The sequence below is a fragment of the Schistocerca cancellata genome, chromosome 4, assembly GCF_023864275.1.
Source record: "Schistocerca cancellata isolate TAMUIC-IGC-003103 chromosome 4, iqSchCanc2.1, whole genome shotgun sequence".
NCBI classification, from domain to species: Eukaryota; Metazoa; Arthropoda; class Insecta; order Orthoptera; family Acrididae; genus Schistocerca; species Schistocerca cancellata.
The window spans coordinates 850,663,913-850,688,659 of NC_064629.1; the positions used below are offsets into that span (position 1 = coordinate 850,663,913).

Below are 24,747 nucleotides of genomic sequence, written 5' to 3' on the forward strand. Positions count from 1 at the left end.
TCTTTGCATTAAAGCTTGTGTTCTGTACACACACTGTGTTTTAAATGAGTGGATACCTAGCAATTTAAAAAAGCTGGAGGGTTTTAGGTCGTTGCCAACATTCTTTTTCTTTGTTTGGGGTCACTTGGAAATCTAAACATGCGAAAACCATTTTTGCAATGGTTAGTGCAGTTTACAGCTGAGCAACCATCCATATTTATGATGAATTCTTCAATACAGTTACTTAGAAATCTCTACTTGCATCATGACTCATATGTAAATTAGTACAAATATTCTATACACTTTGGGAAACACGGCGGACAGTTCAGCTCATGTTATAGGAGTCTTACACTTCTCCTTGATGTCACTATGTCATGTTCCCAGGCTCCAGGAGAAATACAGGGATAGTCTACAGCAAACTTCATGCAAATGTTACCAGCACACTTCATGCAAATGTTACATCATTTACACATCACATGCTTTACTGAAAACGGAAAGAGAGGTCTATCGACTTTCGCGATTGTTTGGTTCATAACACGCGAGGCGAAAATGACGTTAAAAACAGTAAAATTGACCTCAAGTAGAGAGAAGTGGAGGTTACACCTTTTCTTTACTTCAGGATATGTTGACCCCGAAGTTACATCGCTTATAAATTTGTAAAGCTCTGTTTTTATGTGGACTGGGCTGTGAATAGGGGAGAGATTAAAGTGTTGGCAAGATTTAATTCCAAAACTTACACAAAAAGGTGTACTCCCTATTCTTCCTAACACGCCTTAATCAACCCCGAAAGTGAAATGACTTAGTGATTAACAAAAGCTGAAGCCAGTCAGCATTCAATTATTCAATGACATATGTATTCAACAGTATTCGTTACGGTATCTTAGCAAAATAAGCTTATTTTTAGAACCTCTGAAAACTAGTTTCAGGAGTTGTTCTGTAATTAAAAAGGGTGGGGCATCTTATGCCCAACGAATAAATGCTGTGCCAAAACACCAACACATTGAGGGTCACTAGAAAAAGCGTCGCTGTTGACAAAATGTGTTGTAATAAAATGACGAAAAGCGTAATATTGGTGGTTAAAGATGTACTTGAATTGAAGACGTTTGTTAGGAAAATAAGTGTCCTAAAAGAATGCGTTCGTTTATTGCATTTTAAACACTTTACAGATGGCTGAGACTAAGTTATCTTTTCATACTGTTGCAAATGTGTTAGTCTTTTCTATGTTTATTATACTGAATGATAGTTTGCTTTACCAGGTGATCGACGTAAGAAGAAGATATATAGTGTTCATCAAGCACCCAGCATCGAATGTTGAAGAAAGGAGTTCCTGCGGTCAACGATAAGTGCGTGTAACGTCAAAATGACGTCAGGTTTGCACAAAGTCTAGTGAACTGTAGGTTACTCGAAATACAGCCGCCGCCGCCGCCCCCCAAAAAAAGTAACTTATGACGTCACACTATTCCACTTATCGCGTAACGCTCGACTCCTTGTAGGGTCAACGGAAATCATATGTACTAGAAAAGGTACCCACTAAAGGTCTTAACTTTGTCGTGTGCTATCGAGAGCTTGCATGCATTTAAACAGGCAGTCAAGAATTATTAAACTCGTCTGAAACAAATACTCGCGTTTATCGTTAGGGGCAGCTCGTTCCGAAACGATAATAACCAATAGCAATAGCATTTCACGGCAATCGGGTCGGGTCACGTGATGTTGCTTGCTCGCCATTTTAGATATTCTGCATTGGACTTAACCATATTCTGTTGTTCCCTTATATGACAGTATACCGTTTCAAGCCAATGGCGCATTGAAAATTTATCACAAACGTCATTCTCGGTAGATTTATTATAATTAAATGTCGGTTAACGACACATCAGCGATAAAAACCCTTTAGGAGATCCAAACATAAACAATGTTGAGGACAGGATTTGCATGTGACAGGCGTTCGTCCACATGATGCCTCTTTCCTCGTGTGCACTCGTTGACGCACGAGATAAATAACTACACAAAAATTTTTGGAAAGAAAGGATGAACGCACAGAGGTTCTCGTGTCCACAAGTTGTGTCACTGCGAAAGCGGTCTGTCATGAACCCCCCCTTTTTGCTTGGAAGCTTGCATTGCGTTTAATGTATTGAAAAGCCGACATAAAAACAAAACGCAAAAGCGATTGTAGGTAACGAAACATATAAACAACAAAGGTACATGAAATACGAAGTGATAACGTTTTGTCTGCAAATTTCAGGTGAAGGTTACGAGAGTTTAGATTTTCTACTTGGGAAACTGCAACGATAAGGCTGGCAGTAAAATTTTGTTCACTAGTAATTGGCGACTTAGAAACGCATTTGAATTATTTATTCCTCATTTCAAAACAAAGCATTTCAGTTCTATAGAATTCGTAACTCGTAATGTGGAATAACTGTAATCTATTATTTGAGTGTCTTATACCTCTGTCCACTGTAGGAAATGGGTAAGCTCGTAATTATTAGCATATTTTATTCCTACGATCATATTACAATTTGTATCTAGTAGCATCTATAAGTACTGCTCTCTCTTTCCATACCCATTGTGTTTTTCAGTTTCATATTTTTTGCGTCATCAGTGTGCTTCATTTCTATTTTTAGTAGTTTGTTGAGGACTAACATATCTCATCAGTTCTTTCGTTCAGATGTCAGGCTCCACAGATGTACTTTACGTCGCCATTGCATGAATATTCGTCCACCGTTTCCGTATACACTTCCTCAAATTTTTGGCTTATTCTTCTCAGTTTTACTACTAGGAAAATTACGGAACCTTATTCTTTAAAGAAATATGATCAGCGTTTTTTTTTTTAATCTAATACTGGACGCTCAGTGCAACACATCTCTAATTTTTATTCAAATAATCTTCAGAAGAGGTATCATCTATAAACTTATGCGTGCTTCTTTGAAGTCAGCAAACATTAATGCACATAATTCGCTTCACAGCATAACCTCAACACACTACGTAATCAAACACATATGGGCCCAAGCTGCCTGTCGTCTGCTAAAAAGCAGAAAGAATGCGCATTAGACCTATACACGGCCTCCATTTCCAGGTTATTACGCATCCCTTGGAAATTTCTGCCCAAAGCTGAACTCAAAAAAGGCATCGTGTAGACGCACCTTCAGAGATGTGTGGTTCTGATGTTAAAGGAAGTAGGTTCGCATCCTGCTACGTGGAACTTTTTTTTCCTTTTTCTGGTTTGTAAAAGATTCTGGTTCTTTATTATTCATGTAATTGAAATATGCTCTGCAATATACGATGTTATTTACATATAATAGCATGGTCTCTCAGGAACAAGTTTCTTCTATTTTGTGACTTCAGTGTGATTACAGAACGAAAGATGAAACTCCTGCAAGGGAAAAAACCAGAAATACTATTTGTATTCTAGCTTCTTACGAATACTCCGCTATTTATTCTGAATATGTTGCGATTCCGGAGGGTGTGGTTAGGCAGGAACTTACGAGCACAGCTTAAATTGCTGTGACGAGTGATAACGAACGTTGTGCAAAATACAGAATGGACACTGATACTATGGTGTCCGACTGTGATTTGTACCGTATTTTCCGTTTTACGCCTCGCTAAATTATCATTTAAAGACAAAATACACACTTAATTGTAGCAAGCAACACCATTCGCCAAAGATAATTATTCAGTACAAATTGTGCTGCAAATTACATGAAAAGCATTGAGTAGATCTTTACAATACGTCATGTTCCAGACTCAGTAGCCAGCAACACGAACACTCACTTGCTGAAAATATGGGAAAAGTTTTATTTCTCTCCCCTTTTTCAAGCTGCAGTAACAAAATACACTATTACGTGAATCATTTGCTAACAAACTGTTCCCGCAATGATTCACATGTAAACTTTCAGCTTTCGTTGTTCGCCACAGCGCCCAAACAACACTGAAGATATAAATGTATCCACCGACAGTATTCATGCTGATCCGAAACGAAGCCATCCTATTGGCTCCCGCTACGCTGAAATGCTATTGGTTATTCACGTTTCGGGCTGAGCTGTCTATAAAGATAAGTGTTAGGGTACTGGCACTAATAAGAACTGCGCTGTCACATGCCGTGTTTTTCTAGGGGGCCGCTGACTTGCGAAGTGTCCAGTTACGACCGTCGCGGAGGTCTATCGACTTTCGTGGTCATGTAGAGTACTGAGTTGTGGGCGAAGCCATATTTGATAGGTTTTTAAAATACTATGATGTCCTATGAATATAGGATGCTTCAAATATTGAGGATCTTTAGAAAACGCGTCGCTGCTGGTAAAGATTTGTTATAATTAAATGAAAGGTAAAAACGAACGGCAGTTAACGTCTTCACGGTGCTTAAATTTAAAACAAAGTAATAAACTGCAAGGTGGCTAGTGGTTAGAGTGGTTATGAAAATGAAACAAGTTGGTTCGTCGGTTCGCATCCCGCGACATCTACATTATTTCCCTGCGATTTTTTAACAGATTCTAGGACCCTATTAACTTAATGAAAGTGTGTTCTGTAATATTTGATGTTATGTACATACACGTGCTCTCTCCCAGGTGTGATTTATAATTGCCAATAATTTACAAATGAAGCATGAAACACGGAAATACCGGTGACTGTTCGAAATACGCTGCTCATCTGGCAAAACATTGTAAATATCAGTCAAAATAAAATAAAAACGGAAAGGACTGATACATCTGAAAAGGAATTAAAATGTAATTTAGTCTCAACCGTCTACGAAGTATAAAAGAAAATTTACAAGCTAGTTTTCTTCGGAGACCTCTTTTCCAAACAAGGGACTCTTACAGGAATGTACCTGCAGCTGGTTTTTCTGGTTTTTCAGTTACTTTCAAAAGTGTGAAGGTAGAAGTTAATTTTTCTCGCAGTGAATTGTAATTGTTCGCACAAATTAGTACATCCTTCACATAACCACCACACTTTAACCTTGGGGAAACTTCTTGATAGGTACTTTTCGTAATACATAATTACGGTATGTAAATAAAGAGTATGAAGTTGGCAGGTTCTCACTTTCAAATAAGGAAAAGGTACGAATAGTTTCCAAAATTGCAACATGTGTACCTATTGATGATATGACTGCTGCTTTTATTTGTGAGCACTAATGGCTACTACAGTCACAACGATACTCATTATTGACAATTTTTTACGAGTTCATAAGAGTTTTATGGTAATACTACAGTCATTATTCTAGTGAGCAAATCACGTATAAATCTGTATATGTACCTACACAAATTTAAGTTACATTTATGGTCTTCAAATGAGTAAACAGATCAATTAAAACGAAGTGAATAAACGTGTCAAATCTAATAAGATGAGGAAATGTGTGACTTTATCCACTGGTATGCAGCCAATTAAACCGTTTCAATTTTTTTGCATCAATGAGAGAGACACGGTGATTGGGTATTTGTAGACTATTTCTCAAAAGAACTTAGCTTTGTCATCCAGACATTACTTTCATTCTTTGAAATAACTAGGTACTGAAAACAGCAAGCAGTCACACTGTTTCTGATCGGTAAACTGCTTATTAAACAACGTTAGCTAGGTGGTAGCATGTATCGACACGATGATGGTGCCAACTCCCAGGTGAAATCGTGAGGTTGTAGGCACAAGATGGACGGCCTTCAACCGGAGCCTCACAGCGCTCAGACTCGATACGACCAGGAAAGTCGATTGACGTCACGACGGTCGAAATTACGCTTGGCGCGTCAGAGTGACGCCACGGAGAAGTGTTGGCCGAAGTGAATCTAGCGTTATCCTTTCTGTGCTGAAGATCATAACGAGACCTCATAAAATTACGGTAATCAACTTATCAGGCTGTCCATTATTTCTTTAAGAGTGATACTAAGCTTTCCGCACAAGCATGCCTGTAGAATTAGCCATTATGAAATTAGCAGCCCACAATTCTTATCCTTGATTCTCTTTACTAGTCCCTTTCAGTTGTCGATCAGTTGACAGAGAACATTTTATCATTAACTGAAGTTTGATTTTGTCGTGATGTCATCAAAAGTCTTGAATAAATCTTCTCCGCGAGTCTTGCCTTTAGATTGCTAGCAATTCTTCCCTACATGTTTTGCTTTCAATACCCAAAAATCACGCGAAAAGTTGATATTTGTTCTTCATCAATAATGTCACATAATTCATCAGGAGCGACGGCATAGTAAGGCGCTTTCTGCATAAGTTCGAGAAAACTACTTTTACCGTCAACAACCAAATTTTTAGTTCTTCTTGTATTGCTTTCTGCAGTCAATGTAATACCTTGAATTGTGGTACCAACATCCTTTTTCCCCTCAGAATGTGCTGCGGTCACTTCCAGCATACTTTTTTGTTTTCTACTATCTCAGGGTCTGAAAATGGCTTCTGGTGTTTATCAGGCGTCCAAAACATGCGTAATGCTGCTTCTGCAGATTTTTCTTGGCCGCTCATATAGCACTATAGTAAGAAGCCGCCTGTAATTTTTCTTAATGAACTTCACTACCCACAGGAAAATTGTTAATGGAACTGCTGGTGAATTGTTTCGTACTGTCGCTTTAAATTGGCTCTTTTCACAAGAGCGTCAATTTTGTTACATAGAGGCAAACTGGAATTCCAGGCCTATTGGGCAACGCAAAACAATTTTGTTCAGTTCACCCAATCAAAAAGTATTCATCTTTTCATGCAATATATGTCAAAGAAAATTCGCATTTTTTCTAGACACAATCCCACATCATGAAACTCCCATAAACTCATAATTCCCAACACAAACTATAGTCGAAATGTATTCGCAGTTGCGAATATGGGCAACCATCAGCTGTATAATGGTATGAAGACAATAAAAATTTGTGCCAGACTGGGACTCACCCTAACTTCCATATGTCAACAACCACGTGTCTACAACCTGTACTCATACCTCCATTATGTATATTCCCGTACATGGGAGACATTTTACTCAAAAGTCACTTGTCTGGTGTTAGCAGATAAATATGATATTGCAGTGCATGTGTTATTCCAAATTACGATGCAGAGTTCCTTCAGACATACATGCATGTCTGAAGGAACAGGCACTGTGGTGACTACGGCCATTAGGAAACACAAGGTGGAATCCAAAATTTGTGGGACTGGTGCTGCCATCTGGAAACTAGGAGTAGTAGACCTTTGCACCACTAGGTGGCAAGAGCTGAATATCTGATGAGTCAGTGTGCGGAGTGGCATTCCGTTGGGAGGACGTGTTGCGTGTCCACAGTGATTTCCGTAATACTCTGTGTTTGATGTGTGGTGATGTTATGATGGATCCGCTAACAGAACCGAGCGTGTGTATCAAATTCTGTGCAAATCTCGGGAAAAGTGCTACGGAGACCCTTGCAATGATTCAACAAGTGTTTGGGAGCACAGAGCATTATCCGTACGCATGAGTTTGAGTGGCACGCTCAGTTCAGGGCCGGCCATACAGGCGTCGAAGATGATGCTCACACTGGAAGGCCCGTTAGCCGCACAATGCCAGACATTGTTGCCAAACTTCAACAATTGGTTCGTGCGGATATCAACGTTGAACCATTCAAGAGCTTGCAGATGAAGTGGGTATTGGTTATGGGACACGTCAACATATGTTGACTGATGAATTGGGGATGCATCATGTTGCCGCAAAATTTGTGCCAAGGATCTTGACTGCCAATCAGAAGGCACAACGTGTTGAAATGTGCACGGACCTTCGTCAGACTGCATCTGGTGATTCATCCTTCTTGTCACAGGCTATCACTGGTGACGAGAGCTGGATTTACGGTTATGACCCAGAGACAAAGCAACAACAGTCCCAATGTAAGAGCCTCCAAGACCCAAAAAAGCGAGACAGGTGAAGAGCAAAGTGAATAGCACGATCATCGTTTTCTTTGATACCAAGGGAATTGTGCACAAAGAATTAGTCCCACCCAACCAAACAGTGAATTCTGAATACCACTGTGATGTTTTGCGACGGCTCTGTGAAAACATGCGGCGACGATGGCCCTAAACTTTGGTGTCAAGGGAACTGGCAGCTGCATCACAACAACGCGCCCTGTCACACGTCCTTGCTCACCAGGACCTTTTTGGTAAAAAACAACATGGCGGTTGTACCCCACCCACCGAACTCGCCAGCTTTGGCACCTTGTGACTTCGCGCTATTCCCAAAACTGAAACTCAAGTTGAAAGGCCGTTGGTTCAACACTCTAGAGGATTCAAGAAGCATCGCTGGTGGTGATAAACACCCTCAAAGAACAGGGCTTCCAGAAAACGTTTGACCAGTGGCAGAAGCAATGTGACCGGTGTGTACGTGCGGATGGGAACTACTTCGAGGGTGATGGTGACCATTAGTCCGAAGGTAAGGTTTTTAACAGATGGTAGCACCAGTCCCGAAAATTTTGGATAGCCCCTCATACATGAAATGTATTCGAAGTTGCAGGCACTGCAATATTATTTTTATCCATCGACACCGGGCAAGTAACTTTCAAGTAAAATGTCTGCCATCACTTGTCTACTGAAATGCGCAGGGCCTCCGTCGTGCTGAAATTGAATGGGATGATGAATAGGCATGGGAACATTGTTCAGCGTGTCTGACAGAACTTCTCACAGGAGTACCAGATACGTGCAACAATCAAGTTGCTCTGGGAGAATGGACAACCCTATTATACAGTCTCTGATGATGCCAACCCTTTCGTGACCGTAACATTCTCTCATAGTGTTTGTGACCGCCAGTTCCTGTGTAATCACTGATCCTTGTTGTACACCCAACATGCCATGACATTTTGTAAACTTACTTTTTTTTTTTTTTTAATCACCCTGTATAAAATGTAGATAGCTTTAGTCCTATCTACTTTCTGTACTGGTGCCTTCATGGTGTTGCAATTTTAATACCCATCAGTGTACTTCAAGCAGTTAGAGAACTGAATTGTGGGGGTTACATCTTGCACCTCTTAGTAACACACCCAAATGTTTCTGAAAAGTTGACACAGAGGAAGAACTTAGTCACTCTAAAGCAGTTATAACATCAATGGCTACAATTGTGAGGAATCTTAACAGAATTAGGAAAACACTACTGCTTAGCAAGAGTAACATAAAGCAAACTGGGGAGTATCCAAGCAGTGAACAGCAAATATTCAACTCTAAAGACAAAAGTGTGGAGGAGAAATTGATAAAATTCAAAAGCATTATAAAATATGACATAGACCTGTATGTGGTGAGGAAGGTTATGAGGGAAAGGAAAGACCCAATGTGACATAAAACCACATTAGAATGTTGCTAAGAAAGCAAAGAGAGATTCATCACACATCACAGAAAAGTGAAAGCTGGATAAAGCCAGAATGAGTACAAGGAGTGCAATGCAAGAATCGTTCAGTGAATTCAAAAGTGAAATTTTGACATCTCATCTGACGAAAATTACAAAGACATTTCAATATTATGTAAAATCAGCAAGCAAATCAAAATCAGTTCGGTTGCCCAGTGACCATACTGGAAGATGGCAGAGTGAATGCCAAAGTACTGAATTTAGTCTTCTAAAATTATTTCTCTGTGGAAGAATGTAATGCAGTTCCTCCTTTCAACTGTCGCACAAATGCCAAAATGGCATTTATTGAGAGAAGTGACTGCACAATACAACGTCAACTGAAATACATCACGAATGGAAATGAATCTGGACGAGATGAGATTCTAAAGAGATTATGTGAAGGAACTTGGTCTCCTTCTAACATCAGTTCATTGTAGGTTGTCAGAGCAACAAAGGGTACCAATTGACAGATAAAGTCAGATCATTACCATTTTCAAAAAGGATCATCAGATAAATGTATATATCAGTCCACATTTGTGACTGGATTATGGATTTATTTGCAGATAGAACTCATCATTGTGTTTTTAACAGGATAAAATCAACACACATAAGGTAAAGGTAATTTTGGGGACACTCCACATGAGTGTTACTGGGCCATTATCAACTGGATAATGTCAGAAGCTCCACAAGGCTGTTCACAGATCATGTTGTCATCTATAGGAAGGCAGCAATGTCAAAAGACTGTAGTGAAGTGAAGGAAGACCCACAGAGGATCAACAATCGGTGCTGGGATTAGATGTCGACCTTAATTGATAATAAATGTTAATGTACTGCACATAAACAAATGAAGAGATTCATTAGTGTTTGAATATACCATTGACAATAAATCACTGGAGATGGAAACCGTAAAATGATTACGAGTGCAGATCCCAAACAACACAAAAATAAGAGAAACTAAGCCTCATACGGAGGCTTGGCTACAATTATTTTTCCTGGGAATGAAATTATACTGGCAGCAACAATACCCTCTGCCACCTATTGTGAAGTGGCTCGTGGAGTATAGATGTACATTTGAAAATCCTTATTTGTGATCTTGTTACTTTCTGCAACTGCTTCCACCTGGTACTAACAAATTTATAGGCAAGAATGTGTGTAAATGGGTATGGCCTGCCTGTTTTATTTCAGTCTGGCCAGATATAAGGAAGACATGTTGAAAGGAATTGACAGCACACTTAGCATGGGATAAATAAGCGAAAGACAAAAGGGTAAAGAATAGTAGAAAGGAGAATAACATCTTGCATACCAAAATTGTGAACAATGTGGAAGTAATTTGATAGAAGTGAAAAAGCTTTCACCAATAAAAGAGCTCTATTGGTATCAGATATGTATATGTATATAAAGAAGTAGTTCTTGATACAGTACATCTGGAGCACAGCGTTGTACAAGAGAGGAATGTGGGCCGTAGGAGATCCAGAGATGAAGAAAGCAACAGCATTTGGAATGTAGAGGTACTGAGGAATGTTAAACATTTGGCAGACAGATAAAGTACAAAGTGTTAGATTGGAATACGGATTGGTGGGAAAGTAAATCAGGTGTGATCATAAGTAAGGAACCCTCCGACATGTGCCACTACCTGTTTAGCCAAAACATTCTGTATGGCATGATGGAAATTTGAAGCCTGGTCTTCCCAAATGAGAGTCCAATGTCTAGTTCTTCAAATCTGATTCTTGTCAATAACTGAAATTTTAGTTTGGCAACTTACACACAGCAGAAGATTTCAATTCAATGACAGACTTTTTTTCCTTCACTTTGAAATATAATGCATTTATAAAGGGGAGGAAAGGAGCTGTGGCCCTATTCTGCTGCACCAAAAATACATTCAGTCTATAATGGAATGTTAACCAACATAGACATCATTTACTATATAAAAGATTGCTACAGATGAAAGTTCACGGCAACAAATTTAACTTAACACCTTTGAAATACTTCCACTGCACTCAAACACGTTTGCAAGCAGATTATGTTTCATGTGGTAGTTAAACAACATCCTTAACATGAATAATAATAATAATAATAATAACCGTCCTCATCTATTTAATGATAGAATAATAGAAGCAGTGCATGCTGTTAGCAAATCAGTACTGTCCAAATGCCAATGAGGAAGAATATTTATATGCAATCTGAAGAAAATAGGTAATACATACAATTTACAATAAAATGATTTAGCAAGATTAAAATGGATTACCAGAAAGCAAAACATGCATACCGGATCATTCATAAACAAGGAATTACCACAAGGGGAAATGTGAGATACTGTTCCATCATTAAACTGGTGTGATTTAATGCTGATATGTCTAAAATGAGAAATATCGTATATTTTGTTGCTACTCTGCTTTAGTTTTCCCAGTACCTTAGTAATAACTGGATCATGTATAGAAAGAAGTAAGGTACAATTTCTTGAGCACCATGCCTTGCCGTCAACAAATATTTCTTGGATGACATCATCTTTATCAATGAGTTGCAGATAGGTATGTGTATGTGCGACTCAGCATCTTCGCTATATGGTGAATAGCAATCTATACTTTTCACAATTTCGTCCTGGATTTTCCACTGTTTGACTTATTATTAACAGTCAGATATAAAAGTCTGTTGATTGAAAGAAGGATAATTAAGATTAGGCTTCACTGTGCCATCAACAAGGAGGTCATTAGAGATGGATCACAAGCTAGGTTGGGGAAGGAAATCGGCTGTGCCTTTTGATGAAATCACTACAAAATTTACCTTAAGCAATTTAGGGAAATCATAGCAATCCTAAATTTGAATGACCAGACTGGGATTTCAGTTGTCATTCTTCCAAACAAGAACCCACTGTCCTACAATTTCGCCACCTCACTTGATATATGCTTATCAGCATGTGGTTGACATTCAACTGACTTCATAAGATTTTAGTTTACTTCTCTTACAGTATGAATTATTGAACATGTGTTTGTTCTTAAATACATGAAAAAATGTCTGCTTTTTCACTGTACAACAGTTAACTAGTACTTGTGGCATAACATCTGTATGTAAATAATATCAATTCCTTCTGTATTCATACCCAACAGTTGATGATGAATTCATCCCAAAATATATCCAAATGTTGATGAATAAGATATTGGTAAAGCTATAATGTGTTTGCAACAGAATGCCACGCCAGCTGCTCCATTTCAGGATTCTTGTAATGAACAACATCATGAACAATGAACACTCAGTCTTTTATTCTCATGTGTGCACTATTGTACAGCACTGAGACGTGGTGATTCAAGAGATCAACATCAGACCAATAACACAAAATGTTCCCAGCTCAGCTCAATTCCATTTGACCCTATGATTTTCCCCCTGGTACTTGGCACAGTTTTCACTGCTGGTTATACTTTGTGTCTGCAATTTGTACAAGTTTAATATTTCATGTTAATTATAGGTCCTTTATAAGTTAGTTCAGCAGGTTCATATGTCTAGGTAGGTACTTTACATTTAGCAAACAAATTGGAGGAAATCACATACTAAGGCATTATCAGTTTCATTCTACTTTTCAAATGATGTTCCATTTTGGACTGTAAATGTCTACACTGTGATGACTGTACCTCAATGCCCAAGTTGTATCCATACACTACACTCTTTTCTAAGTTACAAAGCTGTTTAAAACACAATAAAAACTTGAAATGTATTATTTCCTGTATGTCCTGCATATCTCTGGTCAAATTTGATGCTATTTGCTAACCAAATCTCGGCATAAATTTCCCTAGTACTCTAAAAAGTCTAAGGTAGGTTTCTCTCTCAATTTGATACATCTGCTTAACTTGTGCTGGTTACAACACAGCAGTTACCATTCCCGGGAGAGTGGGAGGGAGGGAGAGAGGGGGGGAGAGTGGAGGAGAGAGAGGGAGGAGGGGGAGAGAGAGAGAGAGAGAGAGAGAGAGAGAGAGAGAGAGAGAGAGAGAGAGAGAGAACTTTTTGTTAGTAAATGTGTGATATGTATATTTGTATGTATGAATATTAAAGTAAAGCCTCATGGTTGCTCAACCGAACAGTGGCAGAGAAGGCATCTATGTCATTATTTACTGAACTGATCAACAGGGAACAGTACCAGTAACTCAGCTTGTAACAGCAGTATACTGTTCGGCTCTCTGGCACTTCAGATAAAAGCTTAATGCAAACTGCAAAATCTGTGATCCCTTTTAGGAATAAAATCTATTAATGTTCTGCTCCTTCCGTCAACTGTGCGAATGTATTTCACAAAGTCAGTGTGTTAATTTCCAAATATCCAGTGATATTCATTTTAAAAAAGTTTTTTTTTACTCTTGTTTTTCAGACATAGGTGTACATACTGTGAGGCATGTTAAAAAAAAGTATGGGTACTTGACCAACAGGCTGCTTTTTTGTTTTTTGAGGGTTGTCAACACTGAGTGGAAGGGAGGTGGGGGGGGGGGGGGGATGCCCTGACTGGAGTGAGTATCACAGGAACATGTTAGTATGTAAACTCATGTTGTAGTGTACAGTGGCGTGAAAGATGCCGGTAAGAAATCCTGCCAAGTGAAGACACGTGCTGTGATCCCCAGCCTACTCGCACACCTATTGAATTTTTTTCACAAATCAGATAGTTTATGGTGAAGGTGTTATGAGCAGAATGAATGTGTTTATATGGTGAAGTGTGTTTAGTGAGGCAGAACAAATGTTCATGAGAAACAGAGGAAAGGAAGACCTCCCATTCTGAGTGATGAGTTGGTGAAAAATAATAATCTAGGAAACTGTTTGCGAAGACTGCAGACTGACAGTGCGTGAAATTTCTGTGATGTTCCCACAACTCCCCAGATCTATCTTATACACGACACTCATAGAAATGCTGGGATGCCGGAAACTGTGTGCAAGTGGGTCCCAAAACAGTTGACAGAGCAGCGCAAGAAAATTTTGGTCAATAGCACCTGCAAATTTCTTGAGCAACTTGAATTGGAAGGTGAGGATTTTCTGTGCTCTATTGTGACTGGAAATGAAACATGAGTGGCTCACTACATGCCTTAGTTAAAAAGTCAGTCATCACAGTGGTGTCACACCAATTTCTCATCTGCCAAAGAAATCAAAACCACAATTTAGGGGGGAAAAATCATGGCCTTGGTGTTTTGGGAACAAAAACACATCATTTTGGTTGAATTTCTTCCTTGTGGGGAGACCATCAATGCATAACAACATTGCGCAACCCTATAAACCTCAAAAGGAGCATTCAGAATTGGGGGGGGGAGTGCTAATGAGAGAAGTCTGCTTGTTGCACGACAATGCCTGTCCTCAGACAGCCTTGTTCTTAGACTCATTTGGCTGGGATGTTTTGAAACATCTACCGTATTCCCCTGACTTGGTGTCTTCAGATTGTAATCTTTTTATCTCCCTAAAGGCACACATGAACTGAATTAAATTTTCCACTGAAAAACAGGTGCAGAAAGAGGCTCTGAAATGGGAAAAGAAGCTGGTGGCAGAGTTCTTCGAGGAGGGCATAAAGAAGCTTGTGCCACAGCTCACCACATGCACTGAATGGGATGGCAATTATGTAAAAATATAGTCAACAAGTTATCAGCAATAACCTGTAATTTTTTTTTCAAACACACATTCCCCCCCCCCCCCCCCCCCAAAATAAGAGTCTAGTACACTTACTTTCTGAACATGCCTTGTAACATAATAAATCGACTTTTAAAATACAGTAGGGAAATTGTACTTGTTCTATTACTGTAGGGTTGTTCTTCCAATAAAATCATTGTAAATTTGAATAATTTCTACACAAAAAACACAATTTAGTCCAAAATATCTAATAATACAATGGATTCCCTTCTGATGTATTTCTGGGATACACAGAATGTATGTATTTGTAAATCTGTGTATTTCAATTTTTGTTCCAGCTTCATATAACATATCTTGCCTCCAAATAATGCTGCCAACTTAGAAGATTCTGTAAAGTAGTCTAGTACGATATTTAAGTAGAGTAACAAATCAGTCTTTGCCTTAAGTGACAGCAGCTGGAATCTCTTCCTGTGCACTTTGAGAAATTCAAACCGATCATTAAAGCTCAATATTTATTTATTTAATTTTTACTTATACTGCTTTTGATTATGATGTATTAAGGTATCTTGAAATGTTTCCTTAGTGGTGGTGAAAGTATCTCCATCCTCCATACTTTTCTCCTAGTTTTAATACAAATGCATTGCCCTTTTCTTCTTATTAAGAATACTTCACAAAATTGTTACAGGTCAATGGAGTTTTCAAGTTAGTTCATTGTGCCCCAATTACAATTTCTCAGTAATGGCTCAATGTAACAGCAACAAAATGGGATATGTAAATGAAAAACTTCTCTTACTGGTAGAAAATTTAGTGCAGTCTCAGTTAGTACTTACTTACGTTTATTCAGCTTTCTCTCCACAGTTGTTCCCTTTTCCTCCAGAGGCCTAATTTCTCTATATCAAGTGTTTTGAGTCACTCTATGTCTGCTCTGAAATGGAAGGGCAGAACTGAGATCTGTGAAATAAAGATGGAGTAGGCAGCACTGAAAGAAAATGGGCAGTTATAAAAGAACTTTAAGGAATTATACGGAATATGACTGCGAATTTTTTCCTTTTGTTGTAGAAAATTTGATTACGGATACTACCAAGCAGTAATAAAGGTTTATGGGCTTAAGTGCACAGGAAGACATATTCCAAAGCTAGTTTTGTTCATCGAGAAAGTCACTGTAGACAAAAAATTTACACAGTTTTGACCAACATAAGACAAGAATCAGATCCTGCTTTCATTAAGGAATCATTTCAGCAATCACTATCACAGTTGCAATAGTACATCAAAGTTAGAATTTCATTTGTTTTAATTTATCAACACAACTCACATTCACATGATGTAGATTACACATCAAGATTTCAGTCAATCTTAATTCGACAAAACAAATAAAGTATGTTGGCAAGACAGTGCAACAGAATAAAGACTGAAGCCCAACGACAAGTAGGAGTAACATAGGGATAAAAAAATTGAAAGACTAGATTACAATAGGAAATTTCTGCTCATATATCTCGTCAGATGGGAAATTTTTGGCCAAACAAAATGGCTTTGGAGCCTCATCAGGATCATGGGTCGGAAATTGCTTTATATGATTTCTTTCTACATCCATTACAGAGAACCAAAAGGTTAAGCTCAAAGACTATACACAAATAACACACTGAGCTGAAAGATTTGTTTAGCAGCTACATGGAGACAGTTTCAAAGTGTGGCATTGCTAGCAGACTCAACATTTAACTTGAAAGATAATTGTGCTGAAGAAGCTAGATGGCTATATCGTTTAACATTGACCTACTTCTTTCGATAGTAAATCAGGAACTTATTGATTACTATTTGTGTGTAATCAGCTAACTAATAATGTAATACTTCACTTTCGCTCTTATCCCAACTTCAACTGTCCACCTAAGTAGTTTCTTTTCCTCCTGTAGGCTACAGTATTTGGCATTATTGAAGACACAAATAAACCTGAAAAACCACTGAACCACTTTAGAAATTCATTAACTGAATCATTCCTACCGAATGCTGTATCTAGTTGGCAAACTGAAATGTGTTCGTAAGTCAGCATTAACTGAACTATGATGAGCTCAATATTCAACAGTACAGTGATATAAAATGACACCTGCCTTATTAAATTAAGCTGTCTCTGTTGAAAGTTCTCAGTGTTTTCATAAAGCATTACACATTTAAGTTTTCTCCATCAACTTTCTGTCAATGTACTAACCTATTATTTTTTCTCACCTATTGTACAGTACTGATAACAGGAGGACATTCTTACACGGTTCCTCAAAACAAGATCATGCAGAGGTACAGCTGATTAATTCTTTATTGAAATGACACAGACAATCCACAAATGTCTACATTGACAGATGACTCCTGTAAGTGCAGTGTTCTGGACAGTACAGGAACAAGTGCTTTTGTTAACAGCGTAAATATATTTTGGGATCCAAGGCGAGATGCAGCCACCAGATACATACCATATTGAGTTAAGCAAATCCTATTCACTATATGTTAGTGCCCCACATGAAGTCCTCATAAACATCTAACATGGATGAAAAGAAGCCAAAAGAAATCAATATCATGTTCTAGTTGTTAATTAAAAGTGGCACAACCCACTGCATGGTGTCTCCTAAGAAAGAGTATACTAGGTTAATTGCAACAACAGATTAAGAAAAAGTATTGCCTGCCTTCTGATCTAAATGTTAAACATATTAATACTGCCATAATCTTCAGATATGGGGCAGACAAAATATGCATGAACTGTAGGTCATGAGCAAGATACCAAACATGAATGTGTTTTACGTGATACACAGATGCTAAGTGTAATGGCCCTTTTATTTTACTTCAGAGGTTCAAAGTATATTGACTCTTCTGTGCCTTAGATGCTACTGTCTAATAATTTATTCACGAGCAGGAGAAGGGTTTTTTTTTTTTTTTCATGTTTGTCTTACTACATGACTATACCCTTCCTTATTAGCACCAATGTGTTCATGAACCCCTGATTTTACTCTGACATCCACAATCTCCTATTTTAACATCCGATTTCTTTTTGTGGGATTACATCAGGTATACTGTGTGCATGGCCCAGCTTGACCACAACAGTTAGGCGATTCAAATAAATGCATCTCTTACACTGTAGAGTGAATAACTGATGATATGTTGGGGTGAGCTTAGGACGAAATGGACTACTGTCCAGACATTTCGCATGCCACAAAGCACTCTCATATGCACACCTGCAACAGACAGATGTCAGCACTTGTGGTGGCAAATTTGTAAACTGCTCAGAGATACACGAAACCTATGGGTTGAAAACTTATTAAAATGGTCATCACTAGAGACTACTGTGGATTGTGTGCATCATTTAAATGAAGAATGAATTCATATTACTGTTGCATCATCATCTTTGATAATCTTCTGTTTTGGAGAAAATTACAGTGAGTCCAAAAAATCACACATTTTCATCAAAAAAATTACAATGACGCTGAACAGCCCTAATTCTTTGACTCAACTGATGCTGAAACAACTGTTACTGCCTGCCAAGGTACAAGTCTCAAGACAACAACAAATTTATGTCTTGAAATATCAATTTACTCACCTCATACTACTTCTGCAACACTTATACAGTTAGTTTGATTTGACTGTCATTTGTTAAATAGCTCTCTGCCGTTATTCCTCAAATTTTCACTTCATGAACTGGTACCTATATTTCTGGAGCAATCAGATATCAACCTTCAATAATAGCTGTTTTGTAGGAACAGTTTCTTAAGTTGCTTCTTATTACAATAGAATTTAATTTACTTTTCCACACAGTTCTTAGATCCCCAGGTTTCTTTACTTTCAAACAATTTCCACACACCTAGACATTTTATAGAGATAAGACCTCTCATCACATAAATTGTCTTGTCTCTTTCTGTGAATGTTATATTTCTACAGCAAATAAAGTTTCTTATACAACAACAAAGTGAACACTTGTCAGCTCGGCAGAAAAACCCGAAATTTTTACAGCAAAAATAAACATTTTCAACAAATTATTCTTTAGTTCATAACACTATGTTTAGTGCTTTTCCTGTAAGTACATTCTTTCTCGATTCACTATTCAAGAATTTCTTCAAAATATGCTGACACAACCTCTTCACTAGGCCCAAAATGTTTTCCAGCGACAAATATCTTTATATGTGGCTACAAGTTAGAGGCTGCCAAATCTGATTAAAATGGTGTAGGTTCCAACAACTTGTTCTTCCACTTCCAATTCCCCTCCCCCTCTCCCCCATTCCAAGCCAAAGAACGTTTTTCGGGAGGCACATCATTCTGATAAATATTCCCCCTCCTTACCCTTCTGCAATCCAGTCTCTTTTAACATTGTTTTTCATCCAATTGGTCTATGAGACTTACAGAGTATTTACCATTACATTTGCAGGGTAATCGATCAAAAGAATTACTTTTGAGTATCAAATAATATTTCACCATACAACATTTCAGAAAAAAGGAAAATTGGCTCTTCCTTTTCTGGTGCCACGGGCTTCCACCTCAAAATTTCTAACAATTCTGATTGTTATTTTGTTTCTGACATGAAGTGATGGTTCCACACCTCATCCCCCATAGCAAATTAATGCATAAAACAATTTTTCTAATGTTTAAACATTGCTGATAAATTCCTTTTATTCATAGATAGTCTGTCTTTGCAAATAAATGAGAGACAGTTTGTTTATTCATTTACTTTCTATCATCATTCAATAAATGTTGCACCCATATCACACAAAGCTTCCTCTAATTAATGTTCCAAGTAAAATGTGGCACAGTCTTCACTGTGATATGGCTATGGCATCAGCTATTTCACACACACTTCATTGCTTATCTTGCAACACCATATTGAGAACTTTCTCATCTTCTACGGCACATTTTTGATGCACTTCACATGCACCATCTTCATGACAGTTACAGGCATATTTGAATTCAACTGGCTATTTCTTAACTGGTGGAAATGAAGAAGCACACTTAGGGCTTTGTCAGCTTTGGATAAATTTACACTGGTGGCAAAATGTTCAAAACACAAAATTTTATTTGAAAAAAATAAGCAAAATTATTTGGCAGCTCAAGTTGACACTTTATTCACAACAGTACTTTGCACAACATGTAATGTACCAAAAAAAACGAAAGAATCTAAATTTCGTTGGTATTCTATGTCATCTCTGTGCCAGTCCAAAAACTTTTACCTTATCCTCATGTGCATGTTCTCTGAAATATGTTTCTAGCTTCTTAATCAGTGTACCTTTCATGTAATAAGACTTTTGTCTTCAAAGTTAACAATAGCTGACACTATGTCAAATTAGGACCCAAAACATTAAAATATCTTCGTGCGCATATACATTTTGTACTTTACACAGCCTTAAGAAAGTTAAAAAAAAAGTCCTTATCCAAAAACTACCTTGAGCAGTTAATAGTGACCTGACTCATGAAGGTAACATCTTAGATCTGCTGGCAACAAACATACCCAAACTACTCTACTCATGAGAACACGGCAAGTACCACAGTCCGATTTCCCAGAAACTTCGCTGAGTGGAAAAGGAGCCAAAATAAGTGAACACATGTCTTAGCTTATCCGTAGATCTTCAACCGTTTCAGAAAAATTGACAGTCAAAGTTTTCAAGCTCCTGTGCATGCCTTTCACCGGGTGATATCCTCAGACAAAATGGTGGCCCAATAGTTAGGGTAACGACTTCTTAATTTATGCGTCCCATGTTCGAAATGCGGTTATCCCCTTTATTTTTATTTTTTGTTGTTCATTTATACACCCGTGTCTGTAGAAAGTTACTACAAAACATTTTCGAGTGTATACTGATGTATCATTGTCCTTATTCGTCTACAAATTGCTTATCAGATGAATAAAAAGAAAATTATTTGAAATTGTTTTCAGAGAAATTCCAGCAGCTTATCTTGATTCATAATCAACTGCAAGCGCCAGTTTGCAGAAAAGTGATCAGTTCTGCATGGTTTGCTACAAAATTATTGCCAACATGTGGAATATTCACCAGTGTTAATGATGTTTCTTTCTCGAGTGTGAATTATACGAAAACTGTCACTGTGGCAAACCTGCCTTTTTGCAATATTCATGGTGTTATGAATGTCTGTGTTTCGAATGTTTCCATGATTGGTATTGTCCAAGGGAACACACAAATTTTCCTGAAGAATAAATATATGAATAAAATATAAGAATTAATATGAGAATGAAATATCAGAATATGAGATTTAAAAAGCACCATATACACATACATTCTATAACAAATATGTGACACTTACTGTGAAGCCCAGTTGTAATTTCACATTTAATATAACACCCTTGTACCCACTAATTTGACAAGAAACATTCATGTAGTAATCTTCTACGGACATAGAAAATAAGTGAAAACAATAAAAATAAAATAGATAAAAACAATAATCAGGCTTCAAACAAAGGGCGCAAAATTAATAGGCCACAATGCTACTCATTGGGCCACCACTGCATCTGACGATATCGCGCCACAAAAGACACATGCAGTATCTCGAAATCTTGTAATCTTTGACCGTCACTTTTTTCAGAAATGGTCAAGTACATACAGAAAAGTGAGACGAGTTCACTAATTTTCACTCCTATTACGCTGAAAGAAGTCTGTGGAAATCGGGGTACGGCACTTGCCACATTCTCCTCGCCAGTAAGTGTAGAACAGGAATTCAGTGGTCATAAAACCATTACAGCATCCCTGAATACAGATGTAAATAAGAATACAAAGACAGGTAGGAAAATCTTTCTGCTTAACAAGAGTGAAAAGAAACAGATTTCAGATTACCTGAGCAGTCAGCATGAAAGTTTCATCTTTCACACTAACAAGGTTGAGTATCAATGGACACAGTTCAAAATCCATTGTACAATACACTTTAGATATGTACATCCAGAGCACAGTTGTGATGATGGAAAAGACCCACTGAAGTTCAACAGACATGTTAGAAAGATGCTATGAAAGCAAAGAGAGGTTCACCTATGAGAGGAAGCCTAACAGACAAACAAACGAATGTAGCCAAAATTAGCTAAACAGGGTCATGAATGAGGTGTTCAATGAATTCAAAAGAAAAAATCTGTCTACTGACTTGACAGAAAATCCTGAGAAGTTTTGGTCTCATGTTATATCATTACACAGATGGAAGCCATCTTTACAGACACTCTGGGACAACAATCCCACTGAACAGACAATGACACAGAAAAGTCCAAAATACTAAACGTCTTTTTCTACAACTGTTTCAGAGTGGAAGATCACACTGTAGTACCTCTTCAGAGGCAATGGTGGCCCAATGCATCTGAAGAGATGGTTAGCATTGTGGCTTATTAAATCATTGCACGAATTACGAAATGGCTGATACCAAAGTGGCCATAGTATAGAAAAGCAAATGAAATCACCCAACAGAAGGAATGCCACTGGACATGACAGGATACCAATAAAATTCTACAGATAGTACGCAAAAGAACTTGACCCTCTTCTAGCAGCAGTATACTGTAGGTCTCTGGAGAAGAGTAGTGTTCCTGATGGAAAAGGGCACAGGTCATTTGCATTTTCAAGAAAGGTCATCAAATAGTTGTAAAACCTATAGTCTGTATCTCTGACATTGGTTAGTTGTAGAATTTTGGTTTTATGTTCACATATTGACATTTCTGGAGACCAAAACTCTCCTCTTTAGAAATCAACATGGGTTCCAAAAACAATGATCATGTGAAACCCAGCTTGATCTGTTTGTCCATGATACCCAGAAGGTGGTACATATTGGTGTCCAGGTAGATGCTGTGTCCCCTGACTTCTGTACGGCATTCGATAAAATTTCACACTGCCACCTAACTAACAAAATGTGAGCGTACAGAACATCAGGCAAACTGTGTGATTGGCTTGAAGAGCTTCTAGCAAACAGAACACATCATGTTATTCTCAATGGAGAGAAGCCTTCAGATGTAAAACTGACTTCAGGCATACCCCAAGGGAGTGTTATAGATCCATTACTTTTTCACACAGTACACAACACTGGAAATTCCATAATGCTTTTTGTGGATGATAGTGTAGCACATAGAGAAGTCTCAACACTAGAAGCATGTAGAGAAATGCAGGTAAACCTGCAGAGGATCAGCCCTTGGTCAGGGAGTGGCAATTAACCCTCAACAGCAAGAAATGTAATGTATTGCATGTACTCAAATGGAAAGACCTATTACTATATGATTACACAATTGCAGAAAAATCACTGGGTGCAGTTACTTGCACAAAATATCTAGGAGTATGCATATGGAATGATTTAAAGTGGAATGGCCTCATAAAACTAACTGCAGCAAAGGCAGATTCCAGACAGATTCATTGGAAGGATCCTCAGGAAATATAGTCTGTTAACAAGGAGGCAGCTAACAAAACCCTTGTTTGACTACTGGAAATGAAATGAGCATACGGCATAGCTGGCCGGGAGGCCCCATCCGGGAAAGTTTGACCGCCAAGTGCAAGTCTTATTTCAGTTGACACCTCACTGGACGACTTGCACGCCGGTGATGAGGATGAAATGATGATGAGGACAACGCTACACCCAGTCCTCGAGTGGAGAAAATCTCCAAACTGGCCAGGAATCGATCCTGGTCCCACTTTCATGGGAGGCGAGCACGTTACCATCCAGCTAAGCAGGCAAACTGTTTGACTAGTATTTGAATACTGCTCATCAGTGTGGGAACCATACCAGACAGGATAGATAGAGGAAATGCAAAAGGTCCAACGAAGAGCAGCACATTTCATTACAGGTTCATTTAGTAAGCACAAAAGCATCATGGAGATGATCAATCAATCCCAGTGGCAGATACTACAAGAGAGGCCTCCTGCATCATTGTGTGATTTACTGTTAAAGTTCCGGGGGCCCATACATTCCTACAAGAATCAAGAAATAGATTTCTTCCTCCTGCATAAATACAACAAGACTGTGAAGATAAATTTAGAGAGATCTGATTCCACACTGAGGCTTACCAGCAATTGTTCTTCCCATGAACCATTCGTGATGAACAGGAAAGGGGGGAAATGACAGTGGTACACGAAGTACCCTCTGCCACACACTGCAAGGTGGCTTGTGGTATGCAGATGTAGATAAAGTAGTGTTAATAATATGAAGCTACACTCATATTATGAATAAGTACAATTTTCAACATTACAGTAAAAAATACATTGTGTTGTGTTTAACCTCATGTTTCCTAAAATCTGTTTTGTTTTGAAGTAAAGGAAACAGTAAATCAATCATTAAATGATATAATTAGCAACTAAGAACTTTTCATCTCATTTCACTCCCAATCTCCTCTTTTCATGTAGCCTTAACCAATAAAAAACTTACCTTGTTCTGTACTGGCTCAGGGACACACGTCACTTTTCTTGGTTCATATTCTTGAAATATACGTAAGCATTCCTTAGTTACATCATCTTCATCTGTGCTTGAACTGTCTTCATCACTAGCAGCAGAATCTACACCAGTTTCAAAATTTTGTTCTTCAGATATTCTCCCTAAAACAAACACAATAATTTTATTATAGAATAAATTTACTGTACAGCAATAGCACAGGATCCCAATAAGTCATAGAATATCATTTTCTGGATGAAAATGACGAGAAATGCAGAGAGAGAGAGAGAGAGAGAGAGAGAGAGAGAGAGAGAGAGAGAGAGTGTAACATATTAGTCACAGTCTTACAATGAAGCAATGCATCACAAACCTCCACGAATTCTCTGTCAGTGTCTCCTGAGCCCATCAAGTAGACTCAATTACATACAGCTTTTCAGTATCTGCAGCAGCACTTTCGAAGTTGTAAGTTAACAACTCATATTCAGTTAGAAGCAATCTCAAAATACAGCCGTAACACACACACAAACACAAACACAAACACA

At 38.1% G+C, this 24,747-nt stretch overlaps 1 protein-coding gene across 1 annotated transcript in view; it reads right to left on the reverse strand.

Moving 5' to 3' along the window:
• LOC126184964 (RNA exonuclease 1 homolog) overlaps positions 1-24,747 on the reverse strand; it is a 230,746-nt gene that overhangs the window by 124,910 nt on the left and 81,089 nt on the right. Inside the window, exon 3 of the mRNA XM_049927660.1 lies at positions 24,203-24,369. Within this exon, the coding sequence (XP_049783617.1) occupies positions 24,203-24,369 (167 nt within the window). The remainder of the gene's footprint in view (positions 1-24,202; positions 24,370-24,747) is intronic.